Source organism: Zychaea mexicana (assembly GCF_025766255.1).
Source record: "Zychaea mexicana strain RSA 1403 chromosome Unknown BDB00scaffold_80, whole genome shotgun sequence".
NCBI lineage: Eukaryota > Fungi > Mucoromycota > Mucoromycetes > Mucorales > Lichtheimiaceae > Zychaea > Zychaea mexicana.
Window position 1 is genome coordinate 185,997 of NW_026516743.1, and position 26,529 is coordinate 212,525.

The window sequence follows — 26,529 nt, forward strand, 5'->3', positions numbered from 1 at the left end:
CATATAGGGAAGTCGATTTTCAACCACACTTAAACCATTCTGCTTTCTTTAATACATGTGAGCCCAAGCCGACTCTTCTTTGATGGCACAAAACCCTTTGCCTTTAAGAATAATCACACAAAACGTAGATGTTGCTGGCACTGCCTGACAATTGGTTTGTCAAAGTTGACAGACTCTGATAGACTCGCTAAGATTATATGTGAGCCCGCTAGCAAAAGCTGGTCCGCTTGCAAAAGTTGGACTCGCCCAAAAAAAAATAATTGGGGAAAATTTAGCGAGTAAGCTGGACTTGCTTCAGATGCTATATTATTGTCATTTTCTTTTTTTTGTGTAAAAAGTGGGGAACGAATGGGAAAAGAAACTGATCATTCTTGAAAGAACTTTCAGCTCCCCACTCCTACTTCGAAAAGTAGAAGCACGATGTCAACCCGGCGATAGCTCGAAGGCCCCCGACACAGCTGGAATACCACTGCTGGCTTTATTCACCGCATCCAATTCGTTGAGAAACTTTTTTTCCGCAGCGAATGGCACAATTTATGGGCAACGTCCGCTATTGAAGCGACTTGTGGGTCAATTTTCAAATTTCGCTTGCATCGCTTTAACCCCAATAGAGGCCCTTCCTGTCATGACTATTCGTTGACCTCTACTCAATCCCTCAACATCTTTATCGTCAATCATCACCCAACTTATCAACCTTCATAAATATAAATGTAATCACTCGACTTGTTCCTTGTTCCTTTCTCATCATCTGGTCTCCTTGACCTTCCGATATTCTTCTTGCCTTGACCTAGATTCATCTCTCCTCTGTCTTTGGCTTGTCTTGTTTTGTCGTCGCTTCCGGCTCACTTTATGACGCATGCCCGTAAAACTAATTCAAGTGCCCGTGTATGATCCAGCCTTCGGATAAAGCTCTTCCAAGTGCATGTCAACTGCAAGATTGTGTGAGAAACAATGAGTCTGTTTGTAAGGGATTCTCTCACTCTGTAACCTTTAACTACCAAGAATAACTTTACCACAATACCAGCCTTTTTTTATTAGTATATGTACAATATCAAAACTGACAATTACGTTAAACACACAATCTGAAACCTGTTTGAAAAACTAGGGCACATCGGTGTGCTTCTATGGGTAAATCTATCATAAGCGTTGGCTATCCAATTTGTCACTGGGGATTCTGCGAGATGATTGTTCTTCATAGGCAAGAAGTTTTTACCAGACAGCAGTGAGAGGTCGAACCTACGACCGTTTGAGCATGCTCAGAAAGGCTTCCCGAAATGGTTGCGCTAGCCCTGTTAGTCGATTTTAATTCGCACAGTACCGGTTGCTCGTATGCTGCTGCCGATCTCACCTCGAATGCTCATACTGTATCGGCGTGTTTTACGTAGGCATAACTGGAGAATCGGCATTAAGGCAACCGCCAAGCGTTGCTAGTATGTCTTCCATGAAACGGAACAGGTAACCTTGGGCATGGCATCATTATACTGTATGATACAACCCCGTTGAATATGAAGCAGTTATTAATGATTCATTCTCTGCCCTAGTTTTCTTTGGATGCGAGTACCTTTCTTTTCTCTCCCACCCGGCCCCATTTTGTCCTTTTGCAAAATTTGGATGGGCGGAATGGACACTATTAATATTCTCGTATCATAGAAACCGGAGTCGACCTTATGTTGATTAAGGAAGAACAGCAAAGTATCGTATTTGGTGAATCCCAGCCATAATGATGGATCATATGTGCTGTTATCAAAGCACCTTTGACAACAGCACCTTCACATAAAAAGAGGTAGCACTGTTAGCTTTTGCTATAATTATCTTGTTCATGATGCTCTTTGCCTTTGCTGATATGCCGTGGGAGTTGGCCACCTGATTATGCGTTTGCAGGTATTCCCTCGGTTGCGTGCCGTACTTCATCTCCATAAACTGGTCCCTCCGCTTCGCTGCGTGTCACATTTGTCCTTCAGGAGCGAGTTTACTGGGGCTCTACCCCAGTGTTCCTGAAACAATGCTTCAAATAAGATCTTTCAAAAGTGCTGTGTGTACAATTTTTCTCATATTTTTATTTTTTTATTTCGTGAAAAGGATGTGGCAGCAGCTTCCTGGAACGTCGCATATGTTGTGCCCTCATATTGACGCAGGGAAAGAAAGCCAGTAGGGCCGCGAACAAACAGCAAAAGCAGACGAAGGCAATATTGTGCCATGTTTGGAAGCGAAGCATGGTATATACGCGTGACAACATTTTGGACAGGAGGGTTGGTTCGAGGGTTCCAACGGCGATTTCTGTTGTTCCAGGTGTAGTGGCGAGGGATTTCCGAGTAAAGATACTCTTCTATTGCACGATTTTCGCTGTAAAGACGGAAAAAGGCAGGAAGCTTGGTGCCGGATTCTGCTGCGTCACGGGCTGCTCGAACCTCTTGTGGAGTCATATCATCACGGAGATTGACGATCTGTTCGCCTGGCAGATGAAGATCCAGACGCACGACGGTTGGATAGTGCATATGCACATCAAACTCGAACGTACGATGGATAGCTTCGCACGGACCAATGTATCGAGCGTTTTGAGACTGCTCTACTTCATTGACCGGCTCGGCAGCGGCATTATCGGTATTGGTGGCGGTTGCGGTGGTTTGGATTTGTGCTCGGTCGGTGCCCTTGGTGATGTATTTGCACAAATACTTGATGGCGCGGTTGGATGTGCAGATTTCAACGTTAATGTGTACATCGTACTTGTGGCTAAGGTAGGGGTTGTACGGCACAACATGTCGGTTGTCGGCGAGAAAGTCGGAAGTAGGGAAGAGGTGGCGGTTTTGGTGATTTTTAAGGCGTCGGTAGATGGGATATCCATCTCGGTTTGACGCGTGTCTCGTTGTTGAATGGCTTTGGATAGCCTTGTGAGCACCGGTTATCCTTCATGCACACAGCATCGGTGCCTGGACCACATGGGCCGTGTATCATGCATGCTGTCACCGTGCGATACACTGTGGTTGTGTGAGTGGATCTAGGTGTAGTAGCAGGAGTAGGAGCTGTAGGATCCTCAACGACATTCTACCCGCCATTCCATTTTTTCCACTTAAACAAACTGTAACAGTAAATTTCAAATGTGGCCTTAAACATTCATTGCCTATTCTACGGCGAACGTTGCGAGAATGAAGTGGACATGGCCCATTAGTGTCATTCGAGCCACAGTGACAGTCTTGGTTAACTTCAGATTGTTTCAATACAAGAAAGAAAAGTTAATTAGTACACTTGAGTCTTTTAAACAGTCTGTCAGAATCTCAGGCAAGAATCTTCGGCAAGGCTCGAAGATGCTCAATGATTTTCATGAATAGACCTTTCAAGTGTCGTTTACGGAAGATTGAAGCAGTAACACACCTTTTGCGAACTCATAGTAAAATTACAATAGTAGTAGAGAGAAACAACAAAGTTAAAGTGTAAACGTTCCTGAGAAACACGCGTGTGCGGGCAAAAAGATTATATATTGGTGATGCTAATTTCCAAATATGGACTTACGCTGAGAATGAATCGTAACGACCTCTCTTTCAGAGTAGAGATAGAAGATGTAATAATTCCTTCTCCTTCGCAATTAGAAGTGTTGTATATCCACACCATTTTCCCCTACCTCGAGTTTCTAGTAATAATTGGAATAATATAGCCGAGGGTTTTCACTTAATATATCAGCATCATCTCTACCAGATGTGTTCATCTTTTGATCGAAGTGGCTGGTTTATGAGACGCTAATGACGAGTAAAGCATCCCAGGCATGTATTAATGATGTATGAAGTGAAATAAGCAGGTGAGGGTTGTCAGCATAGCAACAGCATGACCAACACCTGATTTTGAGGAAAGTGCTGCCACAGACTTTGTATGTTCACACTCTAATATTATCAAAGTAACATCACTTATCTTCGAAGTGTCATTGATGTCCTAGTTTAAGCAGAATGAATGAGAATAACCGAGCCAAGTTTTCCACTCCATCGCACCAACCCCAAAACAGCAAATGTTCGTATTGAAATCTCGCACGAGCTGGATGTCAGTAACAACCAGATCAAAGGAGTACAATTCTTTATTATATCGTTTAACGGTAACGACGGAGAGACAAGGTGTTGTTGCGCTTCCAGGTAGCACGGCGACCACTGCCACTTGTCTTGGTGAAACGGTGACCCTTGTTCTTGCCACGGCTCTTCTTGCCAATGGCGGTAAGACCACGGGCTTCACGGCGCTTGTGAACGGGGTTGACGATCCAGTTAATGCGGGGATCGCGGCGGATGACCTTGTGCGAGGGATCGACAAGAATGACCTCAAAGTACTTGTAGGTAGCGTCCTGGTTGATCCAGTACGAGTTGAGGACACGCAAGTTGCCGCAACGACGGCCGATACGCTCTTCGGCGGTGGAACGGAGCGAGCGCTGGTACTTGAGCTGGTTGACACCCTCGTGGACGGGCTTACCGTAAGTGGCACCCTTGGGGACGGGTTTCTTGCGGCCACCACGACGGACGCGGATACGGTAGATGACATAGCCCTGCTTGGCCTTGTAGCCAAGACGGCGAGCCTTGTCAGGGCGCGAAGGACGCGAGGCACGGTGAATAACGTTCAACTGACGGAATTCCCAGCAGCGGACACGGAGCAAGAAACGGAACACATCCGACTGCTTCTTTCTGTAAAGCTCCTCGAGATACTTGTAGGCTACAAGATGCAATTGATAGAGTGAGTAGATGAATCAAGCTGAGTTTAAGTAATTGGAGTGAGATTAAGTAGATGCTTACCACCCATGATATATCAAACCTAAAATAAAATCCGAATAATAAAAGAACAATCAAATCAGTACTCAATGCACTCTTCGCAATCGAGCAAATAAGCAGCATGAACAGTCGGGTGAATGTCTGTAAAGTTATGTGAGCAGTAGCTTTCGGCAGTGCGGATCATTGTAATTTCTTCGGTTGCAATCGAGTAAATTCGAAACGTATTGGTGCCACAAACGATGTCGTTGCCGTGACCGATTATTGCGTATCCATGGTAATCCATCCTTTCATCCATACATCCCAACTGTTCATCTGCCCATCCATTCTGTAAACCCATCCATCCGTCCGTCGATCACGTCAACTGACACTCACCTTGTACTGACGTACGAAAAGAGGGAGAGCATACATCCCACTCAATGGGCATTTTGAGACTGGTCGAAATTTCCAACTCCGGATATCTCGGTTGAAATGCAGTAAATTAGACCATCTTAAATGTTCATAGATGCTTTTCAGGCTGTTGTAAGCGGGCGCCGTTGATTACATTTAACTCGCCAAAAACAGAACAAAAAGTCATAGAGAAATCCATGGCATAAGACGGTGAATATCAAGAGACAATCAGTCACAGACAGACAAGCAAGAACATCAATCATTTCGTAATAAAAGAAGTACTCGATAGTTGAGGAACAGAAGGATGTACAGGTTGCTCAAACCTGATGGTTTATATGTTATTGATTTGAAAGATAAATGGAAAAAAAATGACACCAAACAGTGGAGAATATCAAACAAGGAAAGAGAAAAAAAACAAAATACACACAACAACAAAAAAGGGCCCATGATCAGATTAAATCTTATGTTTCGTTCCATTTACATTCCATCATGTCTTACGCCATTTCCGCCAGGAAACAGGCCTGGTGGGAAATTAGCGGGGCCAGTTCCGTTCCTTGGTCTAAAGCCCATTTCAATCTGCATTGGGATCGGGAGAGGAGGATGTGGTGGTTGCGGCGGCATCGGCATCATTCCAGGCGGAGGATCCTGCATATGATGGTGCTGATAGTGAGGAGGAGGAGGAGGCATTCCACCCATATAACCCGGCATGAATGGAGGGGGAGGCGGTGGGGGCGGTTGATGATGATGGAAAGGCATGGGAGGCGGTGGTGGTTGGTGTTGGTGTTGGTGTTGGTGTTGTTGCTGTGGCGAGTGTTGCTGCTGCTGATGTTCCATAAACATCAACGGCTTTGGTGCCATCTCCCTTCCAAAAGGATCCTCAGCTGGCGAGCGCATCGCTTGGTTCAACAGCATTGGTGGTGGTTCCCGATGTTGCTGGGGCTGAGGTGGCGGTTGTTGTCCACCAAGAAGTTGTAAGAGCGTGTTTTGCGATTCAGTCATATCCGGTGCCTTCTTTTCGCCACTCATACGCACAGACATGATTGCTGGATCCTGGAACGGCAAGGATGCTGTATTTTTTTATGCGTTAGATAGCAAGTTCGATAGTAAAACATTCCACTCTTATTGCTTCGCTAAACTACCTTTTCGTGGTGCTTCTTCCATAGGCATGTGCATAGGCGCGCCGCCCGGCGCTGTAGCAGCAGCCTTGCGAAGAAATTCTCCAAAAAAGTTCTGTGCTTCCTGCTTAACATTCCCACCAGCTTCCTCTTCCTCTTGAGTCCGTTCATGTTCATCCTCAGGGTAGGCGTCATCGGGCTTGTGTGTTGCTCCATTGCTTGCAAAGAATATCTTTTCTTCCGCATGGGGGGACATGTTGAAACGCTCCAACTCTCTCGGGTGTTCGTTGTTGGACTGATTGTTAAACTCAAATCTTGGCTGCACATGCTGAGTTTCAGAGGGTCGTCGATGGAGCAAAAACTCTGGTTCGTCGTGTCCGGGGGTGTGAGGCTTGTTGGATAGAGGCATATTATCGTCACGCATGGGACCAAAGCTGATATTCACATTTGGCAACAAAGCCCGTAAATCATCCTGCATTGTTCGCAGAGATTCGTTGTGAACGTTGTTGTTTTGCTGAAGCTGCTGCTGCTGCTGCTGTTGCTGCATGTGCATATCACGCATGCCTTGTTCAATGCTTGCCATGCCGGATTTGTCAACCATCGGTGGGTTGAGTCCAGGTGGCATGTTCATGAACTCTGGACGATGCATCATAGGCGCCGGGGGTAGTCCAAACATGCCAGGCGGAGGACCTTGCGGTGGTGGTGGCGGTGGCGGAGGCGTGCCTGATGCATGGAAATCGGGCGATACGCCAAACATCGGAGGAGGTCGAGGAGCGAAACCGGGGAAAAGACCAGATGCTTCAAGCATCTGCTGTGAGTGCTGCAGTCGTCGTGCTGCTGCGGGATCTTGGCCATTAAACGGATCAAAGTTATGCGCTCGCCATTCTGGCGGGCCGTGGATGCCTGGTGGCGGTCCGTGCGCATGGCCGCCATCAAATGGCAGTCCCAGATCCTGAAACAGTGACGATGGTGGATGCTGAGCGGGTGGACGATCGAACTCTTCCATGGGACGCTCAGGCGAGCCAGATACCAATTCTTCGTTAATGAGTGCCGAAAACCGTTCCATTGCAAGCAGTGGTGACGTGAAACCATGGTCGTCTTCTTGTACCTTTTCCGAACGCTCGAGCTCGTCCAGAACATTGTACTGATGTTCATCGTGTGCATCTCTCATCGCATCGTATTCTGAATCAAGATCACCCTTTAAGCTGGAGAGTCCGCCTTCCATGTCAAAAGCATCCTCACTATTCCTGTCATCACTATCAAGCATAACACTTCCAAGGATGTAATTCGCAAATGACGGCTTATCCACAGTATCAGGTGATACTTTAAATTGGTCAAACGCCGCCGTCTTATCCTCGACTGGAATAGCTGCATCGGCTGATGGATCACGTCGCTCGATATCCTCGCTTTGGTGATGGTCGTCGACATTCGAATCCAACGGTGCCATCTGAACATCCTCCTTTTCTTCCACAACCGTCTCCTCCTTCTTGAGCCGTGCCGATGCAGCGGCCTCTTCTGGTTTCGATTCTGGCACAATCGATTCTTCATAAGGCGATTCTTCACGCAGTGGCTCTGCTTCTGCTCGTGATTTCTGTTCTGCAGCTTCATCTGTTCCCTCATGACGTTCTTCATCCGTATCCATAGCATCGATCTCTTTCGAGGGACCAGAAACCACTTTTGTAGATGACTCAGATTCAATTTGAGCGGATGAGGGTGTAGCAGTAGTGGCGGCGGCGGCGGTAGCAGCAGATGGAGCCGAAGGTTCTGAACAGGGCTTGGTGCTTTGCGATTGCATCTGAATTGGTTTCCACGGTGACTCTTGTTGCTGTTGTTGCCGATGAATTTGGGCAGACAAGGCGCTCTCTGTCTGCACCGTCTCCTTTTGCTGTTTCTTGCCGGGTTTACCAGAAGGACGCACCCCTTCTTCAAAATCTTCCAGTCGAATCATCTTGGATTTCATTTTTTTCTCCTTCTTTCGCGGAATCGCTGGAGAATGCTTTGGCTTTTGCGACGCGTTTAATGCATCCGACAGCGATGGACCGAAATTCGTGGGAGTCGCCACGCTCTCGTGGCTAGATGCGAGATTATTCGCCCCTTTGCCCCACGATGCAGCTGCCGGGAGCGCAGGTTTCTTTTCGATCGGAATCGGTTTGGAGGCTTTTTCTAAGACAGTTTTGTTCTTTGTCTGTTCAGAAGCAGATGACGAAGGTTTCGGTTGTGCTGGTTGCGTTGGTGTTGTTGTCGTAGCTGCTGCTGGTGTTGATACTGGGACGGATGACGATGATGATGCTGATGCTAACACAGGCTCGGCCTTGGGTTCAGGTTCCGGTATCTCAGCAGGCGGTTCCGGCGCAACAGGGGGAGGAGGAGGTGGTGGGACGACTTTTGGTATAGGTGCCCAAGCACTTTTGCGAGGTGGTTCCGGCTGAGTATCGTTTGACGTTGAAGATCGCACTATTGGCTTTGGAGGCACTTGTGATGTCGTTGCTGTTCCAGCTGCTACCGTAGACGAGCCGGTTGCTCCACTTGCTGTAGTAGTTGATGTCGAACAGGTCGGCGTTATTCGTTTGTTGGGATACGTCTGATTTCCCGATCCGCTAGGGTGTTTACTACACATACACACAATCGAGCAACTTCAGTAAAGAGTGTTACTACAAGTGGACAATCAAAATAGCGCATATTACCCGATGTTCAAGCTGTCCTTGGTGTAACTGTCCACATCCTCCCCAGGCTCGTGCAAGTACATGCAATTCAGGTTCGGGCATGACATGTGCCGTAAATAATACGTGCAATACTTAGTGGTACCGTAGGACGCCCTTAACGTAAGCATATATCAGTACTCATTAAACTCTTGTATCCCTAATTTTGTAAGTATATACCTTAGTGAGCGACCTTCACACGTAGATCCATTAATTCCACTGATTGCTTTAGCAGCATCTTCTTTGCGACAGTACGTGACATAGATACCCACGGACGAAGACGACTGACTGCCTGTTTGCTGTGTAGACCGTTTGGAGACGACGAGCTTGGCGATTTTCCCGTACTTTTTGAAAAACTCGTTCTAAGCATAAGCAACCAAACAAACAATTAATTATTAGCGAGAGGGGTAGAAGTACGGGAAGGGGAGGGGGAGACTAAATTATAAAATAAGGGAAATACTGATTCAATGTATGATATCTACTACTACTATTAATACTAATCATTGTATTCGTCATACCTCCACACTCGCATATTTTGAGCTCAGGCCAAGTACGTAAACTAGATTCTTCTGCACGACTCTGACATTGGACAAATGACGTCGATTCGAGTCCTTCATGTCTTTGTGCTGTCGTTCTTTCTCCTTCTTTTCCTTTTTGAGACGCACAATCTCGTCAGCGCTCACAGGTATGAACTGGGCGATCTGATCGCTGTACTGGCGTCTACAAGCGGGACATCGTCCGTTGAGGTTGGATTTAATATGATGCCAGCAGAAACGACAAATCTATTTATTTGCGATTTCTCTTAAACGTTAGAATGTATAAAAAGAAGCCTCTCTGATAGTCGAGGCAAAGCAAACTAATAATTTCTGCTTCGTTTTATTTTTGGCCTTTTTACCTGGTATCCACAAGGACAAGGGCGAAAATTGCGATCGGCAATGTCGAACTCCTCCATGCACAGAGGGCAATCCAAATCATCGTCGTCCGAAACCATATTCACGAGATGGAAATCAGCGGATCGACTTTAGTTAATTATGCAAAGGTTCTGAAAAGAGACTAAGAGAAACACGGTGGAAGAAAAACGTTTTGAAGTGAAAGAAAGGTTGAAAGGCGAAAGAGTTGTGTGCGTGTGTGTTGGTAAAGTCCTCAGTCACTGAAAGAACGAATGATTTCGACAGGAGAAATGAAGCTCAGACTATGCGCAAGATGATTTGGTATGATTTGGCTCGATTGCCCAATCCGGCACTTGCTTTAATTTCTTTCATGCTACCGCACTTCATGATCACACTTGGCTATTTCTTTGTTTATGCTTCTGTCTATATTATGCATTCAATCCATCATGTTAGAATTGATAACAGTGGCGCAAATTTGAACAACAAGAAACTATGACAACGATCAAAAGTTACTATTTTCATATCCTCAATAGGGTGGCATTAGTTCGATAAACACGGTAACCATGGTGAGCGCTAATGATTGCCCAACAACAGCTTGGTTACCGTGACGATAAGGGGTAGCTGCTTATAATAGTGTCAAACGAGTACTAATCAACCCTGCTGCCCAGCAACAACCTGTTCTTCCTAAACGAAGCTAGCAAGTTGCCCTAATGGATTTAATCATCACTCACAATTACTTCGGTGAAAGAAAGCTTTCTTTTAGAGCATTGATTAAAGAAGACTCTCTACTGAGAGAATCAGGCAGAGTACATATAAAAAACTAGCAAATAAAACAAGCTAAATTGTGTGGTGCTAACATCAAAATACCCAAAAAGGCATCATCATTTACGTTTTAATATTCACTATCACGCGAAGTGAACAAATATTTCCAACGTTAGATTAGAAGCAAAATATCTGTTTATAAGATTTAACAGAATGTTTGAGAGAAAAAGAATGCGAAAGAAGGGGGGGGGGAGGGCAGTAAGACAGGATGCTTATATGATCTAGTAAGTTTCTTGTAGTAGTGACAAAGGATGTGGTAGCAGTAAAAGCAAATCAAACAATTCTGTAATATCTCATAAGGAGTGTGGATAAAATACAGAATGTAAGGATCGAGCACATGATAGAAAAGAACCACGTCAAGTCCTCACGGAACTGTCCAGGAACGATAACGTTCATGCCCCACAGACCAGTGACGAGGTTCATGGGAATAAGCACACTTCCTAATGCAGTAAGCTTAGAAAGCACGTCGTTGATCTCGTTGTTGGTTTGCGTCATTTCAATGGATATTTGAGCAAGGTAGTTGGAATGCGATCGTGACGATATCTTCTCATAGTGGTTCAGGGATTGCAGCATAGTGATGAGGTGATCTACAAGTACAGTAGTGAATAAGTACATTGGGTGAATTGAGCCGGTCAATTGTATCATGCTGTCGGATCGATCAAGAAACGAAATAAAAAAATACCTTGTACGTCACCGAGATATAAAGCCACTTCACTCGACAATGCTGGACGGGTTCCATCGACCGCCTGTGTCTCACCCCGTTTGATCATTGTCTTGACAACGTCAGCTTTGCTGACCAAAAGTCGCAACAGACCCATCATTCGTTTGCGGCAGTAGCCAATCCTCCGTAACATATCTGACTGTTCCGATTCTTTGAGAATAAGTACAAGCTCATCAATCGAGTCTACTTCAAACTCAATCATTCTTATCAGTGGTGCAAAGGAGTCGGTGATGTCGTCCAAGATCGCGTAACAAATCCAGTCTATTCTGGGGAATGTCAGTTTGATATTTTTTTCTTGGCATGACCAAAATCATCATCATCGTCTTTTTTTAATAAGTGTGCGTGTGTGGGGTGTGGCGGGGATAGTGAAGTGGAGGTAACACATGCCTGGCGTAACATTGATGTAATCTTTTAACTGTTTGATCCGCTTTCTGACGCTGTATGGGTGAGGCATAGGTCGAAAATGAAACTAGTCATCATCCGTTAAAAGCCAAGTACATATAAAGTGGAGGCTTTGCCCAAATAGTCATTACTTACAGTGAGGATGCCTTCTTTGAGGATAATTATGTACATGCCGATGGGCTGGAGGTAATTGATTGAATACTGATCTTGATCAAACGTGCGGAAACAAATGAAATAGTAATTCTTGAAAACTTCGCATTTTTCTCTTGGCTCTTCCATGGTAATATCTTCTGCGGTCAACGGGTGTATGTGAAAAATCTATGGTTGGGTTTGACGTTTCAGTCACACAATAACATCCTCCATCCACTGGATAAATATACAAACACAGGCGTACCTTGCTGAGTGCTTTCATCTCGGCATCCGTTGGGGACAAAACATCGATCCAAAAACAGCCCTTCTTGATCATAGCGCTCAGCTGATCGCCATTGGACGGTATTTCGCTGATGGAACGTGCATGGATAGTTGATGGTTCGGAAGGAGAATAGTAGGTAAATCGATAAGCGTCTGGATCTTCTTGCTGTTGGTACTGGTTTTAGTTGTGTGCGTGCAATTAGATGGAATTTCAAATTAGAGACCGGTTTATCTGTTTTATGGCAGTAATCAAGAGAGATATAATCATCTTTAAAGTACCTTGAGTCGATCACCGTACAGACTACCAAACTTTCTTGTATCCGACAGCATGTTTGAAAGGCGGCGTCGCCGTGGATGATGGTCGTTGTGATTGTTGCGTTGCTCTTCCTGGATATATTCTTCGAGGGCGTCAAAATCGATGCCGTTCTGATCGTTCTTTTCATCTGACGGAGGAAAGCAAACGTCTCCTTCGATAGACTCTTGCCTTGATCCGGCTGTGTCTGCATCAGAGTTGTAGAGATGGAGGGGAGGGGTGCTGGCTTTGCTGTTATTGTTGAGTGTGTTTGTGCCCGATGTAGAGCTGGTTCCGTGATGGCTGTGATTTTCGTCGTCGTAGCAACCGTTGCTGTTGTTGGTCATGTTTATGAGAACGTTGTTGTCGCATACTCCTTCTCTCGATCGTGCACCCATCCCCCCTCCTCCTAGTCCTCCTTCGGTTGATCTGGTAAAATAGGGAGGAGCAGGATCGCGCTATCTTTCTTGGTCAGGTACTGCTGGGCAATAGTGCAAAATGAAAGATATAATCACAGAGAAAAAAGAATTCCCCATTTTTGGGTGTCTGTGATATGCTTGTTGGACAAGAAACTCACTTCTGTAGCCACTTCGGGAATAGCGGCGTAACGAGTATTTCGTGATCGATTGAAAAACATGTTGAGCGGTTGGAATGGTGAGGAGGAGGAGGAGGAGGAGGTAGGATGTGTGTCGGAATCTTCCTGATCGAATTGTGTACGGGAGAACTGCATGGGATGCTGGTGCGGCATTAGTCGAGAGCCTGGCCTGCTCTTATTGTTGCGTTTTTTTGGCTTGGCCATGTTATGCGAAAGGAGGAAAAACAAGGAAGGAAGGAAGGAAAGAACAGGAAGGGGTGGATGGATAAATGAGAGAGAGAGAGAGAGAGGAAGGGAGGGAATCCAACTGGCAGAAAAGTCTATTTAAACACAGATCTATTATGGCCTTTTTGTTCTTCATATTCAAGGATGGCGTTTCTGCAGCTTGGGCATTTTGCATGTACGCACCTGTTTCGTCATGTGCAGGAATTTTGAGGGACAGAGGGTAACAGCATGGTCCCCTTTTGCGCGCTCCACTCATCGTACTTACCACCTTCAGGGTTTTAATTTTCCTTCTTGGTCCCGCTTGCTTGGGCTACCACTACTAGCAGTACGCTGATCGTGTCATCTGCCTTTGGTAACTCCCTCCGTTTCCCCAGTCCGTTCTGGGTACTATACAGAGCCCCAAGGCTGAGGAGGACTCCTTTGTTGTTCTGTCAATAAAATTTTCACGCAAGAACGGTGGTGACATGGGCATTGATGTTTATGTTTTTGTATTTATTTATTCAACAAGCAGGGAAAACATGGCTCAAGTGCTCGTCAATCCTTGCATACTTTGTACCACCTTGGCCACTTGTGCATCCTCAGTGTTCGGTGACATTGGATTATTTGGATCCATACGGTTCTTGATCACCTCTAGCGCCTCCTGTACAGTTTTGCCCGTGTCTTGTTATGAAAGTATGGGTAAGTTAAACACATGTTCTATTGCTGGCTCACAATTTCCGTAGCATCAACTTACTGTCAATAGAGCTAAGGAACCGTACAAGCTCTTTGCAAAGTTCGAAATCCTCCACGTCCATAGCCTTCTGTAGCAGGCGTATTGTATCCTTTGCATAACATATTAGCATTCCGACACACAAATTGATTCCGAAAAAAAAATGCAGAACGTACTTTGCCACCAACAGCTAGAGGCTGCATCGTTTGAAGGATGATAAGGTACGATGTTGCTGTGCGTAGTCGCTCATCAGATAAACATAGCTGCACAATTAAGGTAAGTCGCGCATTATTTTTTTTCTTTTACATGAGATCGTTTTGCTCATATATCGGTTATTCTTAATACCTCGAATAAGTCTTTTGGTTCGCCTACTACTGAAAATAAATGATCCCATAGGGCCACTTCCGTCTTTCGTGCACAGCTGACAATGACATCCAGAGCATGAGGAAATTGATCCAAGTACTTGATCACCAGCGGTAAAATGGGATCTACCCACAACAATTGATTGTGATGGGGCGTCAGTATGCATGTAGTTAAAACTTAAAACCACATGGAGATTTCTATTTAAAAAGAGATACTTTACCATGGTGTGGCCGATTTTCCGTCTCCTCTTCTAACACAGTATGGAGCAAGATCTCAAGAGAGTGTCCGAAATAGATCAATCGCTCGTAAGCGCGACCAAATACTACTGCATCTTCTTCATATCCTTGACGTAGCAAATGTTGCAATATGTGATGTATAAATAAATGCGTCTACATGTGTGGCTCTTGAGTCATCACGTGGACAATGAACATGGTTTCCGAAACAGTTTTGTTCCATACATACCTTGCTGCTCATTTTGTAAATCATAAATTTAAGGGACTCTTTAAACACCATGCCTTGCTCTATTCCTATAACTACGCCTTTTTCAAGAAGCACAGCTGATAGAATGAAATAAATGAAATCAGCTTGAAATCGGTTGTCCAGTTGGTCTATGGTAGCAACTTACAGTGGGGATAAAAGTCTAACGGTATATAAATCGTGCTGTCGTCTAGTTGACGTATACTCGGAATTCGCCAGCGTGAGAAACCGTCCATTTCTATAACTGACATGGATGGTGATAAGGGTTCTGGGCCGATATGAAAGCCTAGCGAGTAGGGTCGACCGATGTTGGCCCTTGCAGCCAGGATACCCGGTGTAGTAGGTGTAGATGGTTCGCTTTCAAATGGATCATTGCTAAATGTATTGAATCCATAATCGTCGCTCCGTAAAAGATTCGCATAGACCTGTTTAGAAGAATTGTACTTTTAGCAAAACGTTGCATATCACTTACTAGTATTGTTCTCATCAATTTACCTTAACACCTTTGCCATCAACAACCCAAAGAGAAGTTAAAAGATTCGATATACTCTTTTTTCCAATCCAGTAGTATTCGGTTTTATCAGATAAGACATGTAGGTCATATTGTGATTGCGTGTTGGCTTGTCCTGTCAAGTCTGAATCATCGTCGTCATCCTAGTATGAAGAATTAGTATCAGTTATCATTCTAATGCCGTAGTAGCAGTAGTAGTAGCACTTAATACTTGGAATGACGTACAGGCACACGAGGGCAGAGCATAATCAATTTCCCATCCACCAAGATAACGATATTGGCAGATATAACGTCGCCCAATGCAGTCATTTGATCTGAAGATGATCTTTTTTTTAGAAACTTGTTACTTGACCAATTTTAAAGTTTCTTACCTCCATTATGGCTGCCAAACAAACTAATACCACGCACCCGCGTCACGCGAGCAACCACGTTACCAAAGGCAACTCGTCGTACGCGTTCCAATCGAGCGACGTTGACATTTCCGTTCCCGTTCATGATGGCTGCGTTTGCTGCATTGATGCTTTCGGATCGTGTGATAATATTATACACATTTAAAACATTGTCGGATGTGTAGACTAGCAGATAATTCCCACATATGTTTATATAGAGGGGGGTATGTTGTAAAGTCTCCGTATAGAGGATATGCGCGTTGTCGAGATTGTTGTCGCGCGAATACAGTCGTAGCTAAACAACGGTCCGATAAAGTCAGCACTCGTCTTATATCAATGACCATAATGATGAACTCTCACAACAAACGATATATACCTCGTACAGTTTTCCAGCAACCGGTGCATTAAGCACTTCGCAAGCCGCGATCAGTATATTCTTGTACCATGCTAAACCACCACGCACAAGGAACCCTTGCTCTTGCTGTTGGTTTCCAAACATTTTCCAGCGATTAGAAAATGTGTTATAGTGCGCCAAACCCCTGCGTCCTGCAACTGCGACGAATTTGCCGTCTGCGCTAATGGATGCATACTATATTCAGAAAAAAAAGAGAGAAATTTAAATCTACACAATTCCCAGAAGTAAACCTTGTCAAGCCACTTACTCGAATAGGCCAGTGATCGGTGATGTACATGGGCGGATACTATATTCTTATTGCATCAGCCATCAAGAGGCGCGAATACAGGCACTTTTATGTTACTACTAAGCTCACCAGCACTTGGGTCCATAGAACTGCATCGGGATCGATCGTTGTAGTATTGTTTTCTTGATAATCTCCACCATAGTTGTACAGTAAAATTCTGTCATCCATCTGCAGCAATCCTCGCCTCGCGTTATCCTGTAGTTTTAAACAGAATCAGTTACCCTCATCGCTTTCATGCATAGTAATAAGTAGTCGCAATATGAATAACTTACAGCATTGTGGAAGCTGGTGATGGCCGATTTTGCAAAAGGCAGAGTGAACAAACTCGTCTTCTCGCTTTCGATGGCAAAATAGTCGTCGTTTTTTTCCTTCAGTTCTGGCGCACTGAGGATAAATAGATGGTGATTACCCGGACCCCAAAACTATCATGACAAATCCCTAGACATATGAGTACGTATGTCTATCGACATGTTTGTGTTTAAGGGGAAAAAAGACTTACCAAGGAGCTAACACCTTTAATATACGTGTCTTGTGGGAGATAAGGTCTGTTATTGTAGATACAATTTTAGTCTCCTTCATCAACACTACAAGTAGTTGAATATAAAGAAAAAAAGCGTATACTTACTCATCTCCGCCGTCACCATGACTGTAAAATATATCGTCTATGACGCTGATTGAAGATAAGAGATTTCCGTAGACACTCCATACTGCTATTCCTCGACTTTCAAAACCGACAGCCAAGGCATATCCATCCGAAGTCCATGCGAGCGACTTTATACTACTTTGTGTTCCATATGACGTTGATCGCATATCTGCGGGGCCGTTTGCTTGCCGTATAAATTCATGTGAAAGCGTGGGTGCCGAAACGTAGTTGTTTGCTGAATATACATACACCTTTCCGCTAATAGGAAACCTCCTAGTCAGCTTTACTGAAACTCTTCACTATATATCTGCGGGCATATAACCTACCTTTTCGTTCCAACAGCGATAAGCGAGAATTTACCATTGACAGCGACACTTGTTGCTTGTTTGCCTACATCCACTTCCTCTTCTTCTCCGTGGAAACACGTGCCAGTCCATGTAATCATCTCTTTGTAACTAGGAACGGTGGGCGATATTCCAAAGGACGACATTGTCGGAGAACTCAACTGTATGTGTATATATGCATGTCAGATATTCCAGATATCATTAGTTTACTGCGCCAAATTTTCTTACCCTCCTACTACTGCTCCTTCGTCGCTGTCCAGGAGTAGATGCACCAGCATTTTGAATGAAATACACTCTTCCTGCACTCGTAACCCAAATCGAAACATTCATCGCCTTATCATAGGTGGTCGATATAACCTTTTCTATAGATGCAAAATGAGTAAACTACCTTTTCCTTTTCTCTTGCTTTCTTTGTAATGCATATGTACCTGATGGATCGACGAAAATGCCGAGTTTGCTTTGAACTGCAGTTTGCGTCGAATTGACTTCGTGCGGATTCCAGGAAATACACTGGATAGCAGCAGGTTTTTGTGTAGCAATGATAAGTGTATCGTCGGAAGAAGTACCGCTGGTTATAACAAAAAATATAAGCCAAAGATTAACGATCTTTCCCCTTGCTGATACAATATGTTTTCTGTTATGCGAGTTCCAGCTAGGAAGCATTCATGTACCATGCTACGCCAGCATCTACTCGAATCGCCAGTCGAAACTTTAATAACATTGTCCGTGGGCCGCCACCTTCACCGGGACCAGTGACAAACGCATGATGCGAGTGCGGAAAGTTAAATTCAAATGATCGCTGCTCGAAGCTGAGAATGGCATAAAGTAATAAATAGTTTTTGGTGGTCTACAGTGAATGGTACCGTGTTATCATCCACCCACCATCATTTATCAGTTTTATTTCTTCTACAAAGAAAATCAATGATTTCTCGATGAATGTTTTTTCCATATTTACCATGACCACGATGGCACTGGCGTCTGGCTTCCACATGATATGCTTGTTCGTGCCGAACTCATGGATATGCTTTTCTGATCGCTCTACAAAGGACAAGACGGCCGTCGGCTGCAATTGGGTTACATTATGGTGAGTCTCACGAAGTTACCAATGGTGATGGTAGTTGAAGAGACGATCGTCAGCATTGTAGCAGAGACCCAGTTTACCTTGACAGACCATAAATAGACGGCGGTGGAAGTGCAACTGACGAATAGTGACGCGTGTGGTGATGCTTCAACGCTGACAATATCGAGTGGTTGTCGAAAATGCTTGTCGGCATCTTGACTTTGAGTTGCAGTGTTGCCACGCAATGCACTGGCTAGGGACAGCTGACTTGCCACGCCATTGAGCCAGTACATTATATTTTATTTGAGAAGAGCAAGGAGGGCAGTAGAGAGGGAGCTGAAAGAGGGCGGCAACGACGGGCTGGAAGAGATATACTGTTTTATGTATGGAACACAATAGGAGTTGCAAGCACCGAGAGAGGGTTGGGCTTTATTTAAGCCATAATTATCCGCTGAGTTTAGCCCCAAGCACTTGGATATGAGTAAGAGAAAGACGAAACCTTTTCTCTGTCTCTTTCTTCCTCGCTCTTTTTCTCTCCACTACTGTCTTCTCGATATGGGTCCAAAGAAACCAGAAATAGAGTACATTCATCTGCGCCGTATCTTTGAGCTACGCAAGGCAAAAGACCCTCCTCAAGAATACACCGAGGCCTACGAGTGCCTGCGCAAACTTGCACAGGGTGCCATGAAGAAAGGACCCTTCACTGTCACCAATGGCAAAACTGCTCCACATATTGCTGCCAGTGGTGACCCACGCGATTTCTTGAGTTATGCACCGTAAGTTTTCACTATTGGGGCAAACTCATATGCGATGTTGACTTGAAATCAAATAGATACTGGTGGCCGGTAAATATAACCCAAAGAAGTAGTAGTCTTGGTACGACAACGCAGCTAATAATTATGTGGTCGTGCGCCAGGAAGAAAAAAATGGCAAAGTAAACTACGTTCGTCGCGACGGCAAGCGTAATCCTGGTGAGTGAGTGGTGCATTCCAGGATGATTGAGCCACGGCGTCTATGCAAAAAAAAGACAAAACTTTAATTTTGTTTGCTTTTGTTCCGTTACAGATTGCAAACTAGTGCAGGACCAATCCCAACTGGAGGGTCTTGCAGAAAATTTAACGTATCTTTGCCTGGGGTATTACCTACTGGGTAAGCCTGAATACGGCAACCACGCTGTGTCTCTGATCGATGCATTTTTTGTCAATGATAAGACAAAGATGAATCCCCATGTCGAATATGGCCAAGTAGTCCGAGGTGCCAACAATCCTACTGGCAAGGGACGCGCAGAAGGCATCATAAGCACTCGCTTGTAAGGGATAAGGAAAAGCTAGAATTCTGGGCTGCTGTCGGATTACCTAACGCATTTGTCGCTCTTTGAAAAGCTTGGCTAGAGTCGTTAACGTGCTGCCACTGCTACAAGATCACGAGGCATACACTGCTGTTTCGCAACCTGTCCGAGCATGGTTCTCGGACTACTTGCGCTGGCTTTTGGAAAGCTCAATCGGTAAAAAGGAGGCTGCAACGAAGAACAATCACTACACGTTTTATCTAGTGCAGACCACCTCTATCCAGCAATTCCTCCAGCCTGAAAATCGCGACGGTGTACGCAGCATCGAAAATTACTTCAACGTGACACTCCCAAAACAAGTTGATCCAAACACTGGAAACCAGCCATTGGAAGCCAATCGGACCAAACCCTTCCACTACCTCGAGTTTAATCTACATGCCGCTTTGTTCCTTGGAGAATTGGCCATAGACGCTGGTTGCAACGTGTACAGTCATCACCAGCTGATCCCTTTAGCGACGACTTATATGGTGGGCTGTTGCAAACCAGACATGAAGGAAGATATGACAGAAGGGGTGCGCACTGTTGAAATTGTCAAGAGCCGTTATGGGGATACCAACGACAGCTGCTACACAAATTTTCTTGAAAATGCCCGCAGATGCAAAGATGCTGAAAACCTCAGCGGTCCTAAGCATGCTATCGCTCGACTGTGGTTTTACCACGAAAACGGCCAACAATGTTCACCGAGCACCAGTAGTAGCAGTAGCAGTAGCAGTAGCAGTAATGGCAGCCACCATCATAAAGGTAGTCGGACGAAAGCCTTTTTGAATAAGCTGCTCCATAGGAACAAGTAAAAACCACAGCGCTGTGTACTCATGTACTGTCAGAAGAAACCAACTGTATGAATTGCACAAACTGTATGAAGTGAGCTTACTGCATTGACTCCTCGTTACTACAGCGCATACAGCACTTGCATGAAATATGATTCCAGAGCAGCTAAGCTTTGCATATTTTCAAGAGAGAACCATATTCAAGAACAATGTTTTTTTGTTAAGCCATGTTTGATGGAGTAAGACAAATTTCAGAGCAAAGAGGACGGCTTAGAGAAGTAGAATACAGATCAAGATGGCAAAATTAAATATGTCGGTGCGACGTCTGTGCCAAGAATAAGCTAAAGTGTGATGACAACAGCAACAACAATACCGGGCCGAGTACAACCTCTATGCTCAAGTCTTGGTTATCAATATGAACCATTACTTCACCATGACTGTCGCACTATATAGTCTGGCACATAGCAACCACTGATATACGATAAAGGCGTGGAATGTTACACGGTGCTTTTGTGGTTTAAATTTATTTAATCTATTTTAATTTAAAGGTTCTTCGAAGATGAACTAAAAAAGGTGGTAATATCGCGATCCCGCCAGTGCCGGATGCGGTTGAATGTAGCGGCACTGCAGTGGTTGAGTGAGAGTAAGGGAGGGGAAGGATTTTTTTTGCTAAATGTCGTAAGGGACAATTGATGCTTATTACAAGTAAGTTTATGGGCTTCGACTTTATGCTTCGTTCCATTCCCTGTCTGACGTTTTTTGGTAAATTTCTTGCGCGGATCTGTATATAGAAAGGGAGGGAGAGAGAGGCAAGAGATGAACCAAAGTGCAGTAAGGATACCCGTAGGACCGACGTAGACAAGCCAGTGCAGAAATGCTACGGCAGAGAGTGGCGCTGCTAAGTCAAATTGAAATTAGTCTATGGCTCAATACAACATAGCGATGACTTTTCTGTGGGGATATACGAATGACTCACATATTTGGGGTGGGCCGACTGCTGTTTCTATACCCTTTCAATGCAGGCTCAAGACTAATGTTACTGGCATTAGCAAACATATATTAACCATGACTATTGTACAAAAGGAAGAACGTGGCTGACTATAAGATACATTTGCACAATACAGCATGTCATCCTGATGGCCCAGACGGCAGCCTTGGCTAGCAGAACCGTTGTTCGGACCGTGAGCTTGGTAATGAGGAACACGGTCCTCATCAACGATACTGCCGCCTTCAGAACCGAGACCGCCGTCTCCACAACCGAGACCGCCGCGCTTATGACCAATGCTAGGTCCTCAGCAGTGAGCTCAAAAGCGGCCTGGTTGTGGTTGTCGTCCTTGGTGGTGGCGATGGAGACAGAGGAGGCAGAGGAGGCAGAGGAGGAGGAGGCGCAGGGAAGTAAACTGGCGAACCAGCGGAACGCAGTTTGCAGTGCCGAGGCAGCTGCAGGCAAAATTGATTTAAAAAAGGCATTCTGTTGTGTGTGTGTGTGTGTGTGTGTAGAACGAGAAGTAGTAGTGGTTGAAGAGTAAAGAGATATCCAGGATCGAACGAAGCTTGGTATTTATAATGCTGGAACAAACCCTTAATCAATCCATCCATCCGCAACAGCTGATCGATCACCTTTTGCACACTCAACTTATCATCCTAATTCATCATTACTACTTCTACTTCACCCGAGGGTTTTTCTGACATTTAACCTTGTTCTTGTCCGGTCTCCCTTGTCATTACTCCTGTGTAATTTCTTGTGACAGAGCATCGGGAAGATAGATCAACAATGGAGGATCTGCTTTCAGAAATAGTAGGAACCCCACAAAGAAAAGTGGAGAGATTGATTGGCAGGTCGGAAGCCATGTGTCGCTTCACTGAGGGTTTCTTTTCCTCTTTATATACATCTATTACGATTAATACAGTACTGACGTGAGTCAGCAGGAAGCAAAGGTAGTCTAGGAACGAGGAGCTCAGGAAGAGCGCAACACAGATCTTTCTTCTTTGGATAGTGACAAGTGATGCGTGTGTCAAACCTCGAACGTTCCAACAGCTTTCCCTTGAAACGAAAACTCCGTAGAGTGAAAGCGCATTGTTACGCAACGATTTGGCCAATTTACTTGGTACTCAAAGTGCACAAAGGAATGGCGGGTGAACAAGGTGATCAATGGAGCAACGAGTTACGCGCAAAAGGGTCAAAAGATGTACAGTAGGAAGTCATCGTTTATGGTGTTATTCTTTTGATCGTCCCAATGGATCTTGAAAGCTGCTAAAAAAAACGTAGAACCCGCACAAAAACAAACGAACCGATTAACTTTATCAGCAGCTATGAAAATCAATGAAGGGTGAGTCAGTTTCACTAGCGGCAGCGTATACTTACCATGAGCGGTCAGCTTATCTGTGGCAGCACACTTGGATAGAGTATGAATTCGGAATGGATGGAGGGAGGTTACACGGCGTAGTTCAGAGAACTGTTGGCGGATGGCGAAAATTATAAAGCAACAGTAGACAAGCACGCTTCACAGTAAAAGATAACGATCTTTTTTTATATACTGCAGCGTTGGAGTCAAGTGTGTGTTGTATCTATTCCCGCACACAGCACATGCAATCAAAAGATACTAATCAAATGGAATAGTCTGTGGACTACGCTCTATACTCATGCTGTTTACCTTGTTGGGTGAAGAATAGAAACTGGCTGCTGGGAGGATCGTGTTCTTAATGTTTACTATTGCTGGATCAGGAACAACTGATGCCGTAGAATCTGTTAAGTTGTTTACCTTGTCAATCACTCCTGTATTGCCATTTGATTGCTCACAGAAAAGCATTTCTTCCGTGAATCTACATGCTCATTCACATTCGTGTCTTTGTTTTCGCTTGACACGGTGCCGTGCACGGACCCCCTCACAAGCAAGCGGCGACAGCATCGGAGGTACAGCAGCCCATGGTGAGAGACACGTACCACTACCGCCGAAGCACGCTTGTCTACTTGACCATCAGGTACCACTCCTCCTTTCATTTCCTTTGGTGCTGTATCTTTTGTTATGCCATAGTAGGCAGCCCACAAGTTGATACGCAACCCGTTATCTGGGCCAATGAGAATTCACGGGGATTTGAAGTCCCGAACGAGAAAAATGTCTATATAAAGCGAGCAATTTCGCCTTTCTTTTTTCTCTTCTCTTCAGTTCGTTTTGGTACAGCTTTGGTCTGTAGTACAGATGCACTGCTCTGTGCCATGATCGGGTCATTGCTTGTGCTGGCTATTGTCATAATTCTTCTGATGATCGGCAGATTCAGTGGTCCGCGCCCTGAAGAAAATTTGCAATACATACCAGTGGGAATGTGGTCATATACTCCGGCAGCCGATCGTGAACCTTCGGGTGCATGTGATGCCAACGGTATATGTTGGGATAATTGAAACGAACTTTTTTATTATTATTTATTACACACAAATAAGAAAATGATAAACAAAATAAAAAAATATATTTTTCTTTTTCGCACTTTCCGCATAAACGTTTTACCGCTTTTTGCTTCGCCTTTTTTTTATGTGCACGACAAGTTCCTTTTTCTTTTTTCGCGAACAAAAAGCTAATTACTCCCCCTCCATCCATTCACAGCTCCGTGCTAAACAAAGCGGGGAACAGTGACAGTGGCTCTGTATCGTAGCCGAAAGTAACACGATCACAATGCTTTGGCACTCTTTTTCACTTTCTGTGTTCGCCTTAATTGCCAAAGCAATTGTCAAGAAAAAAATTGTTATCGAGGATATGGTCGGTTATTTTATAAGAGGCAACGCCAGAGCATACGCCAGCAGACCTGTATAATTGGCAGATCTGTAAAAAATTGGAATGTTTTTTTTTCAGCTGTTCGTCTCTCTCACTCTTCCTGCACGTAGCGTATCACAACACAATTTTCTTATCATTTTGGGTTTCACCTGGATCGAAAAGCTTGCACTGATCTTTCCGATGTGCCTGCTTTTAAAGCGTGATTCTTGTAACAGCTCTTTCCCTCCCCTTACACCTTCACTTCTCTCTTCCTTTTCTTATTTAACTTTACTTCGTTACATATTTTCAAGGTATGCGTTACCTATTTGAAAGTGATGATCGCTCACCAAAGATATCAGGGGGACCTGTTAAAGATATGATATATTTGCTCTACCAAAACATGCACGCACCCACACACACAGGATGCTGTGTTTTCCAGGCCAAGCGATTCGTTACTTATATATGACTTTTGCGGCTCGCAAACAATAAACCCGAGTATTGATTGAAGCCTTTTCCTTCGTATCGAGAAGTCGATGGTTTTAGAAAGAGCCTGTTCTAATGTGTATCTGCGTATCGCTATGATAGCATAGATTTAATGAAGTTACTGGTGGTTACAATAGATCAATCTTCAGGGTCCCCCTTTTCCAAATAAAATTCAGGTGAGCTACCTGGTTCGACTTGCTTTTCCTTTGTCGGACATATTATTTCACGAGTCCGGATTATGTTATACAGGCTTTGTTCGATTAAAAGCCTCGTGCCAAATTTCTTTTCGCGCGTCCCCTTTCACATACACGTAATATGACTGATTTGATCTCGATTTTGCCTCCCGAATCATTCAGTACATCTTCTCGTTTATCGGACAGCGGGCTGTGTCGAATGTGTGAAAGTATGTCGCCGCTGGTTATACGCGATCCCCACTTACCAGACAGCCCTGTGGACACTGGTGGGAATCTCGCCTGATGCATGGAACAAAAGGAGCGACGCGATGCTTCAATGTTTGGGACAACAAGTCGAATCAGTATACATCAAATCTCAAGCCACGTATAAAGTACTGGAACGACTTGCTTGGCGAAGATACAGCATTCGCTTCCTTGGTGAAGTAAAACGATACTCTTTTTTTTTGCGTTAAGAGGATCGCGTATTCGGTAGTACTTACTACTGCTTATGCGCAAAAGATATACTAAAGCTTTTTCTTTGTTTTCAATAAAAAAAATAAGACATCAGCAACCATGTGCATAGCAAACAATTACAACCTATTTTCGACAGTAGCACGTTACTGCCAGGATTCATCAGATATTTCTCGCATACGCTAACTGCTCTGACGATTTCATTTCACACTTGCGATATCTCGCTGCCAATGCTACTGGACTTCTTGCCGTCATTAACGCATCTTTCAGTGATGTTTGATGGCCGCACTAACTTATCAGACGCTACTCTTGAACAAGTTGATGGCAGAAGCAGACACAAAAGGCCACCGATACACAACATTATCTTCTTAAGACTGGACGGTGTTCTCAGTTTTAAATACCGGATCCGTCCCTTATTGCAGCGTTGCTCCCACATCAAGTACTTGATATTATCGCCTTACTCACGATTCAACAACGTATCTCCAACCAACATCTATACAGCTTATGAGCTGTGCCCTCTATTACGCTACATTATGTGGGAATGCAGCGAACCAGTCATAGCAGACAGATGGATTTCACTATCAAGAAGCACGAGTGCTTATATTAAGTAACTGAAAGGAAAGCATCGAATGATGGCGAGGAAGGCAGTATGGCTTATGAACTGCTATTCAACGGCAAGGGACACGAGAGGATCATGCCGATAGTAGTTAAATCGCAGCCGATACTAGAACATTTACGTATAGTCGCCTGTGGTCTTTCTGATATTCATTGCTGGGATGTCTTGGCACGCAACCAATTCACACAGCTGACAAGTTTGGGGTTGACGGACATCACTGGTATGTCAAGCGAAGATTGGTCCCAGATTTTGCTCATGCAGCAACAAAATGAGATCTTGGAAGTTGGAAATCGCGCTGGAATAACGCAGTATCTGAACAGCATTATCGCAACCATCGGTACGCTGCAACGGGCTCCGTATACTTTCCTTGCGAAATTTCCTTCACATGTTCAGCGAGAATCCTCTTTGCGATCTTACTCCGCTTCGACGTTTG

General features: G+C 44.6%; 7 protein-coding genes across 7 annotated transcripts; 3 read left to right on the forward strand and 4 right to left on the reverse strand.

Moving 5' to 3' along the window:
* Positions 1 to 128: 128 nt before the first annotated feature.
* BDB00DRAFT_841104 (uncharacterized protein) lies at positions 129 to 748 on the forward strand (the record flags this gene model as incomplete). The annotated part of the gene is made up of 4 exons (XM_053124802.1): positions 129 to 164; positions 379 to 422; positions 459 to 569; positions 695 to 748. Coding segments are annotated over 3 exons (191 nt in total), but the record flags the coding sequence as incomplete, so codon positions are not given.
* Positions 749 to 4,071: 3,323 nt separating this feature from the next.
* Positions 4,072 to 5,221, reverse strand: BDB00DRAFT_841111 (60S ribosomal protein L15; the record flags this gene model as incomplete). Its single annotated transcript, XM_053124803.1, has 3 exons — positions 5,109 to 5,221; positions 4,761 to 4,779; positions 4,072 to 4,680 (listed from the first exon to the last, which is right to left on the reverse strand). Exons 2-3 carry the CDS (start codon positions 4,765 to 4,767, stop codon positions 4,073 to 4,075), a joined length of 615 nt encoding a protein of 204 aa, XP_052976130.1. The 5' UTR covers positions 4,768 to 4,779; positions 5,109 to 5,221.
* Positions 5,222 to 5,249: 28 nt separating this feature from the next.
* On the reverse strand, positions 5,250 to 10,077 carry BDB00DRAFT_841112 (uncharacterized protein). Its single transcript, XM_053124804.1, has 6 exons — positions 9,833 to 10,077; positions 9,456 to 9,719; positions 9,118 to 9,299; positions 8,923 to 9,054; positions 6,263 to 8,847; positions 5,250 to 6,190 (listed from the first exon to the last, which is right to left on the reverse strand). Exons 1-6 carry the CDS (start codon positions 9,926 to 9,928, stop codon positions 5,601 to 5,603), a joined length of 3,849 nt encoding a protein of 1,282 aa, XP_052976131.1. The 5' UTR covers positions 9,929 to 10,077; the 3' UTR covers positions 5,250 to 5,600.
* Positions 10,078 to 10,679: 602 nt separating this feature from the next.
* On the reverse strand, positions 10,680 to 12,888 carry BDB00DRAFT_596738 (uncharacterized protein). The gene is made up of 7 exons (XM_053117976.1): positions 12,668 to 12,888; positions 12,463 to 12,581; positions 12,167 to 12,358; positions 11,908 to 12,090; positions 11,758 to 11,839; positions 11,332 to 11,631; positions 10,680 to 11,236 (listed from the first exon to the last, which is right to left on the reverse strand). The coding sequence occupies exons 1-7, from the start codon at positions 12,687 to 12,689 to the stop codon at positions 10,923 to 10,925; spliced, it is 1,212 nt and encodes a 403-aa protein (XP_052976132.1). The 5' UTR covers positions 12,690 to 12,888; the 3' UTR covers positions 10,680 to 10,922.
* Positions 12,889 to 13,700: 812 nt separating this feature from the next.
* On the reverse strand, positions 13,701 to 18,901 carry BDB00DRAFT_841121 (RIC1-domain-containing protein). Its single transcript, XM_053124805.1, has 22 exons — positions 18,594 to 18,901; positions 18,388 to 18,495; positions 18,104 to 18,279; positions 17,861 to 18,000; positions 17,661 to 17,794; positions 17,415 to 17,593; positions 17,071 to 17,346; positions 16,945 to 16,990; positions 16,718 to 16,867; positions 16,515 to 16,640; positions 16,407 to 16,445; positions 16,121 to 16,333; positions 15,727 to 16,039; positions 15,581 to 15,669; positions 15,340 to 15,498; positions 14,993 to 15,269; positions 14,830 to 14,924; positions 14,588 to 14,756; positions 14,350 to 14,492; positions 14,181 to 14,267; positions 14,029 to 14,116; positions 13,701 to 13,955 (listed from the first exon to the last, which is right to left on the reverse strand). The coding sequence occupies exons 1-22, from the start codon at positions 18,783 to 18,785 to the stop codon at positions 13,819 to 13,821; spliced, it is 3,336 nt and encodes a 1,111-aa protein (XP_052976133.1). The 5' UTR covers positions 18,786 to 18,901; the 3' UTR covers positions 13,701 to 13,818.
* A 146-nt stretch (positions 18,902 to 19,047) lies between these two features.
* BDB00DRAFT_769871 (putative alginate lyase) lies at positions 19,048 to 20,631 on the forward strand (the record flags this gene model as incomplete). The annotated part of the gene is made up of 5 exons (XM_053119844.1): positions 19,048 to 19,268; positions 19,325 to 19,337; positions 19,409 to 19,463; positions 19,558 to 19,801; positions 19,875 to 20,631. The coding sequence occupies 5 exons, from the start codon at positions 19,048 to 19,050 to the stop codon at positions 20,629 to 20,631; spliced, it is 1,290 nt and encodes a 429-aa protein (XP_052976134.1).
* A 3,715-nt stretch (positions 20,632 to 24,346) lies between these two features.
* Positions 24,347 to 24,861, forward strand: BDB00DRAFT_596986 (uncharacterized protein). The gene is made up of 2 exons (XM_053117977.1): positions 24,347 to 24,582; positions 24,665 to 24,861. The coding sequence occupies exons 1-2, from the start codon at positions 24,438 to 24,440 to the stop codon at positions 24,817 to 24,819; spliced, it is 300 nt and encodes a 99-aa protein (XP_052976135.1). The 5' UTR covers positions 24,347 to 24,437; the 3' UTR covers positions 24,820 to 24,861.
* Positions 24,862 to 26,529: the final 1,668 nt, after the last annotated feature.